The sequence below is a fragment of the Pelobates fuscus genome, chromosome 3 (genome assembly GCF_036172605.1).
Source record: "Pelobates fuscus isolate aPelFus1 chromosome 3, aPelFus1.pri, whole genome shotgun sequence".
Lineage (NCBI taxonomy): Eukaryota > Metazoa > Chordata > Amphibia > Anura > Pelobatidae > Pelobates > Pelobates fuscus.
Genome location: NC_086319.1, coordinates 210,760,030 through 210,778,331, shown reverse-complemented (window position 1 = coordinate 210,778,331; position 18,302 = coordinate 210,760,030). Strand labels below are relative to the sequence as shown.

The following is an 18,302-nucleotide window of genomic DNA, read 5'->3' as shown; positions in this document are numbered from 1 at the left end:
CCAGTCGGGATCGGTGTTGGGATAATGTGTTGCGGCCCATGCTGCTGGATTAGCTTGGTTCAAAGTACGGGCTTTATCCTCTAGCGCTTTAATGGCTGCTTGATTTATTCTTGTCCTTTCCTCATTGTTAAACAAAGTCATTAATAACTGCTGGCAATCAGCCCATGTCGGGTTATGTGTCTGTACTATTGAGGTGAACAGATCAGTCATAGCTTGTGGTTTCTCGGTATACGAGGAATTGTGGGTCTTCCAGTTTAAGAGATCGGTTGTAGTGAATGGGACATATACGAAGACTGGGTCAGCATGTGCCATTTGACCTGCGGCATCGATATAGGCTGACCCGGGATTCAGGCGAAGAGGCATCTGGTAATGTCTTAATTGTTGGGTACCGGTCAGTTGTCGGGTTTGTATGGGGCTACGTAGAGGGGCGTCAGTCATGGGTTCCAGTCGGGGAGAGATAGGGCATGAGGATGTGGGAGCTTGGTTTTGGGAAAAGGTAGTGAATAAAACACTTCGAGCTGAGCTAGAAGAAGCTTGACCGGAAGTCTGAAGTGGCGCCAAATCAGGATATTCGGATCTAATGGGGGTTGGCTCTGGTTCCGGAAGGGGAGATTTAGTACGAGAGGGGGTGGATTCTGAACTGGAGGAGGAAGCGGAAGTGGATGAGGGCAATGAGGGGAGGGGTGCAGGACTTCCTGCATTTGCGTCACTTCCTCTTAAAGGAAAGTAAGGGGGCGGCAAAGGGATCTCGGACTCAGGGGGCGTGTCCAAAATGGGCCTAACACCAGTCCTAGTGGACAAACAAGTCCTAGCCACCATGAGGCGACATTGCTCCTCGTGGCATGTCTGAATCCATTTTGGCGAGTCATTTACGACCTGTCTCCAACAATCAATATAAGGAAACTGGCCGTAAAGTTCAGGCCTACCCGATACAGCCACGTGTAAGCGCTGTACCAGAGTTGGATCCAAACTGCCACGTGGCGGCCATGCCGCAACCAAAGTAGGCCACTCCCTAGTGCACAAAGTAACCAAACGTACAGGAGACATCTTAACCCCAAAATCACAAGTTTTGAATCCCTTTTTAAAATTCTTCACCATACAACCTAAGGGATCCGGAATCGTTGACTGCGACGCACCCATACTTAACAATGGAGCGTCGTCGACAACGAATACTATACACGCGTACTATTCAACAGTCACACCCGTTTCCTCTGGCAACAGCACCACGTGGTACGGTTACCAAGTGAAACGTACACAATAACAATAAACACTCAGGGAATTCCCGTACACACACAGCTGTTACACCAGTCACTATATAATCAATATTATGCCCTTTGGCGAAACTATACAGTCACCCACGCTATAATTCTCTATATATGAATTACCCGTCTATAACACACCCCAGTAACATAGTCTTTTACAAATAGCGGTTACAGTACGGTTAGCATAGGTCAAAGCACAAGTTAAGGTCACAATACAATTATTAGTGGTTATGGTGTTAAACATGCAATAGACGACAATGATTAGTACTTATATACAGTGTCAGTAAATATACAGGGTTATGGTACCGTGCACTATAATACAGCAACACACTATTAACACTCTCGCTAGACGGCTGAGCTCGCGCTATCTAACAAGATATACACTTTACTAAACAATCTTTATCACATTTACAATTCCCAACTAAACTATTGGCCAGTACCTTGAATGGACTACCTAAAACTATATACACCCGTTTTGGTTAGCCACACTGCCCAATCACCACATATAGCGAGCTAGAGGACCGAATTTACACAGACGCCTCTTAGTCGCACTATCAAAAGTCTAGTGGGTTCCAAATTTACACGCCTTCCCACTTAGCCCAGATAGGTTGAGAGCTAGCGAACCGAATTTACACAGACGCCGCTTAGTCTCCCGGTCCCTCCGACCTAGCGAACAAAATATACACCCTAGAACGCTAGTCTAGACAAGACACCGGTGTCCGGCTAGGGCTATTTACACCAGAGCCCCGCCTGACTAACAGAATCAAACGGTCTGACTAAAGAGCGTTCGATCGAGCGGTGCGCCTTCGCTCCTTCCCTCCGACAGAGGGGGCAGATACACAGATTTAAACCCCTTTGGGCCTACCGCACAATCGGTATACCCCTAGTGGGTTCTGCCGTCTAAAACAGCAGTTGTCTTACCTCCTCGTTCCTGAACCTGAGTTCACACTCATCGACGGGGACACCCCAGCACTTCTCACGTAGAGGCCGATGATCTCCTGGACAACGGACCAGTGGCGCCGAGACGAAGGGAGGTCCACGCAGAAGTTCAGGGGTGCAGCCGTAGAGAACGTGGGCAAAGATAGACCGTCTCACGCCTCTGCCTCTCAGCTACCGTTGAACGATGAGCTTCCCGGCCAATGCACTAAATGATACCGGAGAAACTGACGGAAGCCAAGCACAGAGAGATGGACACAGGTTTCTTCAGGAAGGAAGAGATTCTTTATTGGATCACCGATCGGGACTCAGAGGGACTAGCGTCACCAAAATACAACAAGTTCTGAGCCCCGGACAATAGTGCAGGCTCCTTATATAGGCACATAACTCCTCCCATATTAAGCTCCACCCGCACATTCTCTTAACCAATCAACACAAATAAGAATTAACTTCCTGTTTGACCGCATGGCTTGTCCAGCACAATGGAGGAGGGGAATACTATATCCTGTATTCTTGCACATGCTCCGTACACTACTGATCGTATCTTGCCTCGTGCAACCAACTGATCGATACGTCAGCATATGCACGTACACATGCCACGTGGTAATCTCGGCCTACTAAATTTATTTTTACCGAGATTCCACCACACTTTGACCACAGGAAATCGAGCAGACTTTACTCCTCCCCTGGGTGAAAGCTGGTCAAGTGTAGGAAAAATGCATAAGACAAAATAGTCCCTACTTTGTCTTATGTTTTAAAGAAAACTAGAGCAGACAGGAAGAAAAGAAGAACAGATCCTGAGAGAGGGAGAGAAGAGGAAGAGATTAAGGAAAGGTAAGTTTGGCAAGACAGTGCCGCTTTAAGTTAATACCCTTGATGTGCATACCTACATGGGAGGCTTTTCTACACTCTGACATCATTTTCTGATCTCATAAATTACATTACATTTTCATTGTGGCATGCTAAAAATATATTCCCAGATCAATGCAATAAACATTTTCTGACCTTAATGATTTAAGTCCGTCTAAAAGCATCTTATAGACAAACTTGTATTAACTCAGCCATTGCTCAATTTGCCATTTATTCTAGCAAATGCATCCAATATTTATTCATCAGATCTATACTAAATAAACATTAATAGCAATTGATACTTTTAATCTGATGACATCTTCAATTCTAGTGAACATTATTTAAAATCCTAGGTAGCATTAGAAGAAGAACAAAATTGTAAATAAGCAGAGAATTTCTTTCATGGTAAAAAATAAATAAATAATATTACAAAAATAAAGTAATTCTCAATGCATGTGACCTGCCAGTGACAAAGACTTGAGTCATTTATATTATTAGGTCCAGACGGTATGCGTAGTCTGAAAATTTCCATTGTTTTAATAGATTCTACGTTCATAAACCAAAGATCACACTGAAAGCTGGCAGAGCATGGTATCAGACTACGACACCGGAAACCATAAATGTTATCAGCAGCACAGAACAAGAGTGCATAATAATGAAAGAGGAACTAACTTATGAACAGACACATTGCGTAGTCTTTTACATGCTAAATTAAAAAAAGGATTGACTGGATGTGATCAGCGTAAAGTAACCAGTTTGTGAAAGCAGTACCACAATAAATATCATGGCTAATTAGAAAATAATCCAGAATGAGATCTCAGACTTGTGCTTTATAAATATCCTTCTGAACACTCAAACATCCTTGATTTCCATTACTCATTCTATAAGAAGGCTGTTCCAGGTTTCTATTTCCCTTCCATACAAAAGTATTTTCTTGCATTTTTCAAGTTTTGTATTATAAAAATCGCAAGTAAAAGCTAAAATAATGCTGTATGAAAAAAGAAAACATTCACTAAAAAAATAAAAATAAAATAGTGCTACAGTAGGTTGTCGTCATCTTCTAATACTGGCTGGATCCCCCAAGGCGAACCTGAAGCACTAATGAATAAATATCAGTATGTACACTTTTACTCTATAGCTATTTTGCTTTATTGCTTTGTGGAGAATGGCTGACCATGCAGGGTTTCTAGCTGCTCCCAGATGACACAAAGGCTGCCAGAGTTCTGGTGGCTATAGCAGGCATTCACAACTTTACAATAAAATGCCTCACTCAACTCAGTGAAAGACTGCATTTTCCATCCTGCAGTGAAACACCTACCAATCTCAGGTACTGACTGAAGCTGGAAGATACTCCACCTCCTGTATTGCTAACATTCTCATGTATTTCTATAGATTTGGAACCATTTTACCTGTAGTTTGTATTATTCTGTGCAGGGCCGGCCTTAGGCATTTTGACGCCCTGTGCGAAAAATCTTCACAGCGCCCCCCCCTCCCCCCCCCCGTCATCCATGTATGCTGTAATGTTTGTGTTGTCTGTGTATGTGATAGTAGGTGTGATGACTGTGTGTGATATGTATGCTATGTGTGATATTTGTAATGGGTGTATTAACAGTGTGTGATATGCGTGTATTGGTTGTATGTGACACACACACACACACACACAGGCAGACAGTCTCACACACACACACAGACACACACAGAGGCAGACAGTCAGTCATACACACAGACACAGACAGTAATACACACAGACACACACAGAGGCAGACAGTCATACACACAGACACACACAGGCAGACAGCCATACAGCCATACACACAGAGGCAGACAGCCATACACACAGAGGCAGTCATACACACAATCACACACACAGAGGCAGACAGTCATACACACAGAGGCAGACAGTCATACACACAGAGGCAGACAGTCATACACACAGACACACACACAGAGGCAGACAGTAATACACACAGACACACAGTGGCAGACAGTCATATACACACACACACACACACACACACAGGCAGACAGTCTCACACACACAGACACACACAGGCAGACAGTCAGTCATACACACAGACACAGACAGTAATACACACAGAGGCAGACAGTAATACACACAGACACACACAGAGGCAGACAGTCATACACACAGACACACACAGAGGCAGACAGTCATACACAGACACACACACACAGGCAGACAGTCATACACAGACACACACACACACACAGGCAGACAGTCATACACAGACACACACACACACACAGGCAGACAGTCATACACACAGACACACACAGGCAGACAGTCATACACACACAGACAGTAATAAACACAGGCAGAGAGTCACAGTTACCTGGCTCCTGGTGACTGTTTGGTGGGGAAGCAGGGACTCCTTCCTGCTTCCCCTGCAGCAGTTTTCCGGCGCTTTTAGCTCCGCCCCCGCCGCACGGTAAGCTCCGCCCCCGCTGCAAATTTAAAAAAAAAAAAAAAAAAAAAAAATTTTTTTTTTTTTTTTTTAAATCCACGGCGCCCCCTGCTCCATGGCGCCCTGTGCGGCCGCACAGCTCGCACACCCCTAAGGCCGGCCCTGATTCTGTGCATGCAGTATGTACTTTAGTCATTTAATGTTTCTGACCAATATTTCATGTAGTCAGTTATTAATATTGTGGGTGATAGAATTTGGTTGCTAAACTTTTCAATAGTATAGAACACATGGATACTCTACCCCTCTCCCCTCTCCCCCCTACCCCCCCCCCCCCCCCATCCACCCACCTACCTATTTTCTCCTCCCCAGTTGTAAATACCTCCACATAACTGTTCAATCCCATTCTCTGTTCTTCAGGCCTCACTCAACTCAGTGAAAGACTGCATTTTTTCTCCCCACTTCCCACCCACCCAGGCTACCCTTTAATATATATCATGCTTCTCCAGCTGTTTGAGATTCTCACCCAATTACCTCTTCATTCCCCTAACATCTTACCAATAGCTGCTTCTCTGTTAACTCGTTCAGCCATCACCTCCAAACTTCCCCTGCTACCTCTTGTCTCAAATCTCCATTGTATCCTTTAGATTGTAAGTTCACGGGCCAACTAGCCAAGCACTTTGTATAAAAGAGCTCCAATGGCTAGATATCAGCTTACGGGCAGGGCTCTCTCACCTCTTGTATTTGTATGTGTATATTGTACAGCGCTGCGGAATCTGTTGGCGCTTTATAAATCGCAATAATAAATAAATAAATAATAAATCAAGGGACACTGTAGGCACTATAACCATTTAATCTCTTTGAATTGGTTATAGTGCCTGGAGTCCCCTGGCACTGTCCCTCCATTCAGAGTAAAACCATGTTTGAGCAGTTTAACACTAAATAGCAGTTTGGCCCTTTCTGGAAGTGTGGCTAAGGCAGAGATTACACACTTCCTTGTAGTCATACCCATTCATACCATCAATTGGAACACTGAGTCAGCTGACACGCTCAGCCAATCACAGCTGCAAATTAACGCTCAGGCTAATACTTTCTTATTTGCCAAAGCAGCAAAGAGGGGATAGGCTGCTGGGGACTCTCGTTTAGAATTAAAACATAAAAGAATCAAAAACCATTTAATGCTGAATGAAGTCATGGCAACAGGGGACTCCACACACTATAACCAGATTTTAAGATTTTTACTATATTTATGGAGGCATGAGGGCCCCAGGGGGGATAGATGGTGGTGTTAACACTATAGGGTCAGGAATACATGCTTGTGTTCCTGACCCTATAGTGATCCTTTAAATTAGATGAAGCAGATAAAGTGCCTACACTGTCCCTTTAAGCAACCTTAAGCACTCACGGTCACAAACGCACCCTACTCCAAGAGTAGGCGTGACTTAGTGCTGGTGGTAAAAGGGTATAAGTGCATTATTTGTCTGAACTAGACCGGAAATAATGATAACAATCCCCCTTAACATATCGCACATGTAACCATAATAATAGAAATATTGTTAACTTTTCAGCCAAAAAAAGGAAAATCCTCAAGACAGTGACATTTTCTTAAAGGAACGCTGTAATGTCAGGAATACAAGCATTAAACTAAACTATTTAGTTCTCCAACCCCCTTGAATAGGAAATGTGATTTTACTCACCTTTTCACCATGGCTAAGATAAGCTGTATACAGCGCTGGAAGTCAGTACTGATTAAACCAGTTAACTCCATCCTAGACAATGCCGCCAAGGAATTGAACTCAATCTCAGTGCTTCTGGGCTGCAAGCTTGTGAAGATAGAACCTCAGGGTCTAAATAGACCCTGGCAGGGTCTCCCTGCCTTTCCCCATGCTGGTAAAGCCGAGCACCAATGAACATGTAATCCATACTTACACAGAATACCATTATAGAAACAACCAGCAGATGGTAGTCACAGAACACTCTATACAGTTTTTACTGGCAAACCCTAAGAATTTATATTAGTGGAGGGTATCCTTAGGGTTAGGGGTGGGATTTGGGTTAGATTTAGTAATAAGGGTAGGGTTTTGTGGTAAGGAGTGGTAAGGAGTATGGCTGGTATAGTGTTAAGTGGAGTTGGTAAAGTGAGCATTAACTACCAAAAAATGAACTTTGATTCTAGCCATATTAGGCATTTAACAAATAGGACTGATTAATTAATCTATTTAGAGAACTATTTATCAATTGCACTGGATGTGTAAAAAATATTTTATTCAAAAATGTGAAAAAAAATGTTTTTTTTAAAAGGGACACTATAGTTGACAGAAAAAGTACAGCTTGTTGTATTTGTTCTGGTGAGCATAATCAGCCCCTCCAGGCATAATGCAATAAACACTTTTTTTTCCCAGAGAAGAGGCAGTGTTTAGATTGCAGCATAGGGATACCTCCACTGGCCACTGCATATATGGCTACTACTATTAGATGTGCTTTCAGGGGCATTGCTGCACAGTGTGCAGCACTTACATTCAGTGTCTCCACCCTTTGCATGGAGACACTGAACATTCCACCTAGAGATGCATTGATTCAATACATCTCTATGAGGAGATGCTGATTGGCCAATGAACAAGCATTGTGATTGGCACAGAACATCACTTCTGATAAGGTCAGACAATATTTAGGGGAACAAGGGGGCTTTATTGTGGTTTTAACACTACAAGGTCAATAATACAAGTTTGTGTTCCTGATCCAATAGTTTTTTAGTATGCTTTTCTGCATGAGTCCACTTTACCTACAGTTGCAATGTCACAAAGAACAAAAAAAAAAAAAAAATCAGAAACATGGCATTACCTTGAAAAGTAGATTTAAAGAAAAGAAAAATGATAATATAATTATAGTATCTAAACATATTTGTACATACTATAGATACTAAATGCATAGTAGATAGAGCAGAGCAGATTTGCTCGTTAGAGCAATGGTACCAGGGAACCAGGAAACCCAGGTTCGAGCCCTGGCCAGACCACCTCACCAGTATCAGTGTTGTTTGGTAAGACACCGAACGATATATCAGTCTACTTTAAACCCTCATAGATTGTAAATTTGTTTCAGCAGGCTCTTCTTCACCTGTAAATATTCCCCTATAAATATGAATAAATATCCCAATAGAGGCCACAAATTAGCTACAAAGTATTAAATACAACACAATATCGGTTTGAAGATTAATTATAGAACACATGCATTTAAAAAAACCAAAAAAACGAACGGTAAACAGAAAAACTAAAGATTGCAGTTTGTGTGTGCAGTGTCAGTTATTAGTAAAAATAAGTTAAAGAAGATTGGTCTTTGCCTTTTAATTCATAATTCAGCATTTCAATCATTGAACCAAGTAGATTTTTCCTGAAAACATGCAGTGTTTTATTTTAAATGTAATAATTCATAGCACAATAGCCATTTCACACCCTTATGCTTTATAATCCCTTCATATACAAATCTGAAAGCACAAGAATAGCATCAAACATTACTACTGGGAACTTATTTTTCCAGATAACGTTAAAGTTTTCATACCGTGCCTCTGCATCAGCTGCCTTCTCTTTGGCCACCTCTCTAATGCGTTCTAGTTGGACATAATGTTTTTTCGTTTTTCCTACTTCTTTCACAGTCTCCAGAAGTTCATTCTGAATTTTCAAAAGTTGCTCCATACTCTGGAACAAAGAAAGATTTTATTTTATACCAAATATGAACAGTAAAATTAATCTAAGCTCTGACAAATCAAAGTATTATGCTTTAGAAATTATACTGTCCAATACACACAGAACAAGACAAACGGTACATGTAAAAATATTTTTAAAGTTTTTTTTCCTAAAATTTTATATAAGAAAAATTAGGGACTACTTTTCCTTATATAAAAACTGCAGGTTGAAAAAAGTTGACATGGGGTGGAGATCAAGCTCCCTGTTTGAATTTGACAGTTAGTCGGACTGATTAAGTCACTGCACTGTGCAGGGAGTCAAGCAGGGAAGACCATAGAGACTGTACAGAGATTTCCAAACACTGTCTGACCCAAGGTGCATCTATATGGCTAAAGGATCCTGGCCTATACCAAAGGTAGGGATACGTTGTTCTCATATTTCATTCAAAACAATCTAATTTCTTTCAAAACTTGATGAAAGGATCATTATATTAAAGGATCACTATAGTGTTAGGAAAACAAGCTCGTTTTTCTGACACTATTGCATCCTTAGGACCCCCCCACCCTCAGGGCCCCCCTCCCGTGGTGCTGAAGGGGTTAAAACCCTTTCAGTTACTTACATTAATCCAGCGCCGGGCACCCTCGACTTTGGTGACCTCTCCTCCCACACAGACGTCAGCTCCCGAATGGAGCAGAATGCGCATGCGCAGCAAGAGCCGCGCGCGCATTCAAACAGTCCATAGGAAAGCATTTCTCAATGCTTTCCTATGGACGTTCTGCACACTGGATGCGAATTTCGCATCCAGCGTCACAGAAGCGCCCCTAACGGCTATCAGGAAGACAGCCACAAGAGGTTGGATTAACCCTGCAATGTAAACATAGCAGTTTCTCTGAAACTGCTATGTTTACATCTGAAGGGTTAAAACCTAGGGGGGACATGGCACCCAGACCACTTCATTGAGAATTCTAAGCAGGAACACTGAATGGTTAGCTTGGAAGCCAACCAATCACAGTGATCTGATAGATGCCTAGCAGTTTTTTTTTGTTTCAAGAAAGTTTATTGTAATTATCTTACAAGACTGTTTTAAAGGTTAAGAGATTTGTCAAAACAGAACATTAAAAGCTTAAAAAATTTGTAATTGTATTTTTTTCCCACTTACAAGTGCTGAGAAAAAATAAATAAATAAAACCTGTTTCATTTGCTTTGCTTAGCAGACTCAGTTTATTTTTTATCACTTTGTGTGTGATGTAGGCTTGTGACCACCTGAGTCACCAGGTCCTGTCTTTAGAGCAGTGTTAATGCTATAAATGTGCACTTAAAGGATCACTATAGTGTCAGGAAAACAAACTTGTTTTCCTGACACTATATAACCCCTAGGTCCCCTCCCACTGGGCTAAAGGGGTTAAAACCCCTTCAGCTACTTACTTTAATCCAGCGCCAGGCTTCCTCGGCGCTGGTGACCTCTCCTCCCACTCAGACGTCAGCTCCCGAGTGGAGCGAAATGCGCAGCCAGAGCCGCTCCCACATTAAAAACGCCCATAGGAAAGCATTCTTCAATGCTTTCCTATGGACGTTCTGCATGCTGAATGCAATTTTCGCATTCAGTGTCGCAGAAGCGCCTCTAGCGGCTGTCAGGAAGACAGCCACTAGAGGCTGGATTAACCCTGCAATGTAAACATATCAGTTTCTCTGAAATTGCTAGGTTTATATCTAGAGGGTTACAATCTGGGGGACCTGGCACCCAGACCACTTCATTGAGCTGTTATACATGGCAGTTCCTTGCTGTAATCAGATACAAATAAATTGTTATACCATATATTACATTTGATTGAAGAATACCTGGACTAGCTGTGTCATGAGTGTTGCATTGCAACAGTGAAGAAGCCATAGGGAAGCTGAGCTGTAGAAGGAAAAGCTTCACAAATTCAATCTATTGTTTTAGATCAACATTGCTTTCTAGCTCTGTATTTGGAGAACTGTACACAGCAGCATAATATATTTTGCTATTCATTCTAGGTGCATGTTGTATATTCTTGGTTGTATTAGTGTAATGTGCCAGGAGTGAGGAAACTGTATACAGGTAGGAAACCTGTATATAATAGGTCTCCTTTTCTCCAGATAACTAGCAGGGACTGCAACCTAACTAAGTGAGCCACATGGATGTGATCGTCAGACAAAAGCTAGACATCTTTTGAGGAAAATCCAGGCCAATGACAGTGAAAACGGAGTAGCTAGGGTCCAAATTCACCAGTGGTCACTTAGAAGTAATCATTGAGTGATGTCCTGGTCATCCTCTTCATCTTATTATAAGATTATATATGTTATAAACATTCACAACTATCAAGCAGGCTACAAGCTTACTGATTACTCCAGTTTTAGACTGAGGCCAAAATATTTCCTTACACATCCTCCTAAGAAAAAGTACACAATCATATGATATTTAAGACTACCTTTACACTTGGAATCCATTAACATCATAATGTGGCAACAGTTATGTTTACCTTTTTTAACAACTGTTCCTTTGCAGTTCTAACAGTTTTGGCTGCTTCTGAGGTTAAGTTTTTATAGTTCTCAGCAGCTGCAACACGAGTCTGCCCGATCGACGCAGTACCTTCAACGGTGGCCTTCCACACAGAAAACACACTCCTAGGTAAATCAAACCAACATTAGTAAAGGGATGTTCAAATAAATCAATGCAACTTAAAGCTGTACCGTAACCGTATAAAGCATTTACCTTTTTACAATAATTATCCAAACAGATTATATTCAACTAGCAGTAAATTTAGATTTAATCAACATTGAAAATAAGGCTGTAGAGCTAAAACTGCTCAGAAATTTACAGGAAAAAAAATTGGCCAGCAGCCAATAAGAACATTTCCTTGGTTGAACTGATAAGCTGCCAGTATTCTGCGACATTTGGGGAAGGAAATAACAAAAACTGCCAAACCACTGTGCAACGGTTCCAAACATGCTCTTGTGGCTCAATGTCACAAGGTATAGTGTACAGTTTTAAAAATTGCTATAGGCTTAATTAAAATGTCTGAAAACAACAACACTATTAGTTTGACATTGAAACTTTAAGTATCCCCCTGGACAAATAGGGAAAGGGGAAACATGACTGCTGGCCAGGATGGTGGGCTGTTGTTAGTTAGCAACAATGTTGCAAATGGTGAAGGAGTTATAATGGGAGAGCAGGGGAGGGGTCTTACCAGTCAGCAGGAGTGGTTTAAAGCAGTGTTTCCCAACCCAGTCCTCAAGGCACACCTACCAGTCCAGGATTTAAGGATTACCCAGTTTTGTCTAAGGTGTTTTTAGAAAAAAAAGAAAAAACACCTTAGACAAAACTGGGTAATCCTTAAATCCTGGACTGGTAGGTGTGCCTTGAGGACTGGGTTGGGAAACACTGGTTTAAAGCCCCTCACTGAATTTCCCACCATCTCTGGTTGTTTTGTGGTGGTGTGTTGTGTGGTTTCTCTTTGTGTTTTTCCTATTGTCACAGCTGGCGGTTTTCCCTGCACAGCGTAAGCAAAAAGAAGGAGTATGACGAAAGGTCACCATGGGGAGACTACAGTCGGCGCAAGGCTGATGGCTAGTGTTGGGCTCTTGGAGATTAAGTATGGAGAACGGTCTGTTGGGCTTTCACTCAACAGCTGACAGGAATCAAGAGTTTACTATGTTTTAAATAAAGCTGTGGCCATTGCCCTAATCTACTTTAAATGGTGTCCAGTGTGTTATTGTGGCAACGGTGGGGGGTATATGGGTCAGCAGTCAAGCCTCATTATGAATGGTAATGTTACAGATTGACTTTTTCTTAACTTGCCAGCAACTGTGAATCACAACAAGTTAAAATGTATGCACTCACAAAGCCACATACTGCCTCAACTCCTGGTGGAAGATGGAAAAAGGAGCAAAATCTTTCAAATGTATGGAGTACAGTCAGATAAACAATGGTATAAGTCTAAAAAGATTGATAATATAAAAAGATAAGAGCCAATTTGGAAATTAGTTGCTATGATCCTTCCGGAAAGCAGAGTCACAACATGCAAATTAGCACATAGTGTGTACTCTTTAGATTTCTGTTTACATTTCTATAGATTCCATTTGCCACTGCCTACTGTTTATTCACAACTGTAAACCAAAATTACTGGTTATAACGTATACGTACCATGCCAGTTACACAAATGATTAGCTATATTTAGAGCTGGTTTGAAGTAAACTGCCTGGTTGATAGCAATCTATCCAAAGCTCCTTAAATATTGTCAAATGTGTTAAAATAAGTGTGAATGTAGGCAGGGTTGTCCTCTCTTATTGCTAATATTTGTTCTCTCACTTGAATCAGTAGCACAGTGTATTCAAGCATATCCTAGAATCCATGACTTGAAAGTTGACAACAGAGCACAAAGTGTCTGTTCACAGACTATATTTTCTCTCTCTTTCTCCTCTGGCCTCTCTTCTGGACAACTTTGGAAAGCTTATATACTATACGCTTAATAGAAAAATGCAGGCCTTACCAGTGGTTTGAATGTATGGATTATCTGACTTGCTTACAGACGTGGATTACCAAATCAATAGCCATCTTACCAAAAAAATAACAATGTTCTCCTTTTCAAACAGACCAGGAGACACCTCCATGGAAGCACCTGATGATCTCATGGGCAGCGTTCAAACATGCAGTCAAAATTATGGTGGTCCCAAAATTATTGTCTTCCGAACGCTACCAATATCACCCCCTCCTTCTTTCCACACTGAAAGATACCTGCTTATATGCTACAATTTGAGAGGGACTGTGGAGTGGAGAATGATGCAGATTAGTAGATCAAGTTGCTTAATAGCTTGAAAGGCATCACATGGTGCTATAACCAAATTGAGGAACTTAGGAAATCTTTTGACAGATGGTATTGGACACCAAATAGATTACATAAAGTATATAATACTACCACTCCTGCCTGTTAGAGCTGCCTTCAGCTGACAGGAACATCTAGACTTATTCCATGGGCTTGTCCCCTTCTCCAAAAATTGTGTACTCAGGTCCGAGACTTAATTGCTTATGTGAATTGACCCTCCTTTTGTCGGCTGCAATTTACATGTGCATAGCCTACCCTTTCCCCCTTTTCCTTTTACCAGCGAGCCCAAGCAACTCACGTGATCATAGAACCTAAAAATTTAATAACTCTTAAATGGAAGAGCCAGAAAATTCCCTCTATGCAGGAATAAGTAGTTACGCTGCTTACAAATTGCTTCAATGAATGTATGGCCACTTTCACAGAATTCTGGCAAATGACAGTGGAGAGGATATGGTCCCTGTTACATTACTGTTGTCCCCTGTTATAAAAGATTTATTCGGTCCCATACTTTTGGTGCTTTGGACACTGTTCTGACGAATTTACAGTCCTCGTATGGTCCAGCCCGAACCCGCTATGTACACCTAGAGGTGGCCGCCATTTCGGGACTTTTGCACGTGGTCGCGGCCATCTTACCTACAATCAGCGGTGGTCGCCCAGAATCATCTGGAACCAAAAACGGAGACCCACCTAGGCGAACACCGCTGAGACCTCCAGGATCACAGAACTCAGTGTTGGACATACCGAACTATTCACCGTTCAGTAAAGCACTTGCCCTGCACCTGGGGATTACAGCGACCCCAGGAAGGACTACGGAAGACAAAGGGTTGTGGGGTTTTTACCGTCCGAACGAAGACCGACCGCAAGGCCTAAACGTATGGAACTATTTTCGGCTGAAAAGTCCGTGCGGTCGGTCTAAACTTTAGGAGCCCCTAACTCCCGAACCGCTCATTCGATCCAACCAGTTTTTGGATATGTTGGCCTCCAGAACAAGATCTATCTAGCGATGCAGGGTGTATGGGTGTACCCCCTGGTTTTGGGGTACATCCAGAATGTGGACAAAAGTATGTGTAATATAATTGTGTTACTTGGTTATCTGAGGGGAGGGGACATGTGGGTTGAACCCAATATATGATTGGGTATTTTATGCCTCCCCTTGGGAGTGTCCTCTTTGTATGTATTGCCAATAAAAAGCAGGCTGGGCATCCCAGTCCTCAGTTCTCATTTTGACCCTCAATTCGCAGCCTCGACTCGTTTTGTGGGGGGAAAGAATATCCTAGCTGCACCATAGCTAGGGGGAGATTCTACACTTACAGGTCTCTACCGAGTATCGCTCCATTCTACTCTTCAAGCCGGGAACCAGGACATCCAAGCGATCAACCCTCCTGCTAGACAGGGGGCAATCGTAACAGTCCCCCTGGCCAGAACAGTACCCTAAGGTAGCCTACACAGCTATTCAGCACGCAAAATCGAATACCCATTTTTCGTATGTGGAGCTGGCTATGGTCACAACCTTGCACTTGCTCTACTCAAAGACAGTCTTGGAGTGCCGCCCACAGTGGCTACACTGTGCCAAGTAGGGTTGTATTAATACGTTGTATTAATATGTAATGCACACATACAATGATCCCTGATGGATTGTGTCTGCATTGTTACTCCTTGTGAGCAATTCATCACACCTTGTGTTTTGTCTAATTGTTATACTTTTCCTTTGGTATCCCATGCATACTGCTTGTATGCACCATCTACTGTTTATGTCTGAATATATTGAAAACTAACTTTGATAACAAATAAATTATACACTTTCAAAATGAGTGACTCCTAGATTTAGTCCTGCAGGAGGAATTACTCAACTGCAACTGACTATTTATTTTCTTTATTGTTGCACAACAAAAACAAACATTGTTTTAGCTCCCTTGACCTGTATCATAAATGACATTTTGGAAAAGAATGTGTAATTTTTGGCAGCTCATGTCTAGTCTAAAAGTATACAGCAGCTATTTTCTACAAAGGATACGACTATGCAGTGCTGCAAACTTTTGTACATCCATCTGTTTATGAAAATGTTTTATTAAAAAGACATCTGCAACTAATGACTTGAGAATCAATTGTCTTACAAATTCCAATTAAACTAAGGAAAACATTTCCCAAGCTGTGAAATTTAAAAATGTCTCCCACCTGCAATAGTAATGCAAAAGTAGCCTTAAAAATAAAGCACGGGTGTTTTAATCCAGCTTGCATTGCGATACACACACACATGCACACTCAATCATCCCCAGGCATCAACAACAGCACAGTAGGATCCAGACTGCACTGGACCACTCACCAACCCAAAGTGTTGTACATGGCCAACAGTTGCGGTCCAGATGCCACTCCATGTTAAGCCAAAAATTATTATATTTTCTAACAAAATAGTAAATATACTTGTAACGTAAGCTTCCCCACTTTTCATTAGTGCCAATTACAGAGACAATATAGTTGGGACTTTCCATAGTGTGTGGTTGGACTTAAAGGAACACTATAAAAAATACAAAACTGTACTCTAAGGTCGATCTCTTCATTCCTCCTCCAACGCCGATGGGGAACCTAATGTGCATGGAAAGTGAGCGCTGCACATAGTTTAGAATTTCCCCATAGGAAAGCATTCAATGATTTCCTGTGTGGATTTTGAAGATGCTAGCCGTCCACAAAGCACCTCTAGTAGTTTTCTGGAAGACAGCCACTTGAGGTTGTCTTAACCCTGCAATGTAAACATTGCAATTTCTCTGACATTTAAGGTTTTACAGAAAACAAAAGGAAATCCGCGTTAATTTACAAACAATATGCAGCAACCCAAACAAAGGAGACCCCTCAAATTCTTCAATAGATGAGACAATACAAAGAGATTGGGTAGGGCTGCGCCAGCAGAAAAGTAAAATAAAGTGAAATAGTCCAAAAGAGTCTCACTAGAGCAACAATGCTTGATAGGATATAGATGAGTAGACTTTTCAGTAAGGGTGGGTGCGTCCTAATGTCTCCGGGTATTCGCATATATAAAAAACAAAGAAACAGGGGTATCCAGTTGTGCAGTACGTTTAAGTCTTTTTTTTGTGGGGTTAGACAGCCAGGATCTTTGAGTTGCAAGAGGTTAGATGCTTATAGCCAGTATGTATATGTCCTGAAAGGGACAATAGAACCATTAAATCTTTATATAGTGGTTCATTGCTGCCTGAGTCCACCTCTAGTGGCTGTCAAGTGGGCCATACAATTATTTACATGCAATAGCAATAATTTATACTTACTTTTTTTGTTTTGCTTACTTGCATTCACTGGTCTCATTTTTCCCACGTTGCCAATCTCGTTTGAGGTACTGACCTGCCAGCCTCTGCAATGCCTGAAGGTCACAAAAACAGCATGTTCATAAAAGGTCTCTGTCTGCTGCTCTTATTTACTGGAACATTCTGCTTTTCCTAACACTGTTCTGACACATTCTGCACTTGTATATAAAAAGCCCACACATTCCACTAGACATCACATTCATGCCAACAGAGGTTAGCTCTGGGTTCACAAATATTGGTCTAAGCCAAAAAAGATGTGTGCTTTGACTGCCAGTTACATAGTTAACAGGAATATGACTGACCCAAGACAGAGTACAAAATGTTAATGCATTTGAAATCTTCAAAACTAAATAAGGAAATAGAAAAACATTACATATGTATTATTTAATTTAAACATGTGGAAGAGAGTCTTGATTAGTAAAATAGTAGTAATTAGAATCCCAAATATGAGCACTTGAAAACAATTATAAAACACAAGTTTATTCTAGAATTTGGGAACAAGCCAGGAGAAACCAGTAAGTAAGGCTTCTGGTTTCCATAAACTAGGAATCCACTTATCACTATGGAACCCTGGCCTGGGCATAGAGTGAATTAAGGGTATGGGAGGCTATGATCTTACAGAGCTGGGGAGTAATATGTTGGCTAGACCGATTTTGTGTATTCGGATTGAGTGCAAGATTCAATTTATTATAGCAGTGTATGTGGTTCAGTCTGTGTGTGTGGGTAAGGGGGGTGGGAGAGAGCGAGCCGTCAGTCTGTGTGTGTGTGTATTATATATATATATATACACACACACACACACACACACACACTTTATAATTGCCCCCCTACTTTTGTCCCTGGCACCTTATGTGCCCCCCTCCCAGGATGAATCATGGAGACTCCACTGTATTCATAGAAGTTTTTAATGTCTACATTTTTAGTTTGGAAATGGTAAATATAATTTTATATCCTTTCATGTATTTCTTCCACTGGTGTTTTTTGGTGTGTTTAC

At 41.6% G+C, this 18,302-nt stretch overlaps 2 protein-coding genes across 2 annotated transcripts in view; one reads left to right on the top strand and one right to left on the bottom strand.

Moving 5' to 3' along the window:
* RELL2 (RELT like 2) overlaps positions 1–18,302 on the top strand; it is a 435,084-nt gene that overhangs the window by 211,889 nt on the left and 204,893 nt on the right. The gene's annotated exons all lie outside the window — the stretch shown is intronic.
* The window catches only part of FCHSD1 (FCH and double SH3 domains 1), a 134,430-nt gene that overhangs the window by 80,115 nt on the left and 36,013 nt on the right, over positions 1–18,302 (bottom strand). The window contains exons 4-6 of the mRNA XM_063446222.1: positions 17,291–17,364; positions 11,652–11,796; positions 9,026–9,162 (exon numbers count right to left, since the gene is read on the bottom strand). Of these exons, the coding sequence (XP_063302292.1) occupies positions 9,026–9,162; positions 11,652–11,796; positions 17,291–17,364 (356 nt within the window). The remainder of the gene's footprint in view (positions 1–9,025; positions 9,163–11,651; positions 11,797–17,290; positions 17,365–18,302) is intronic.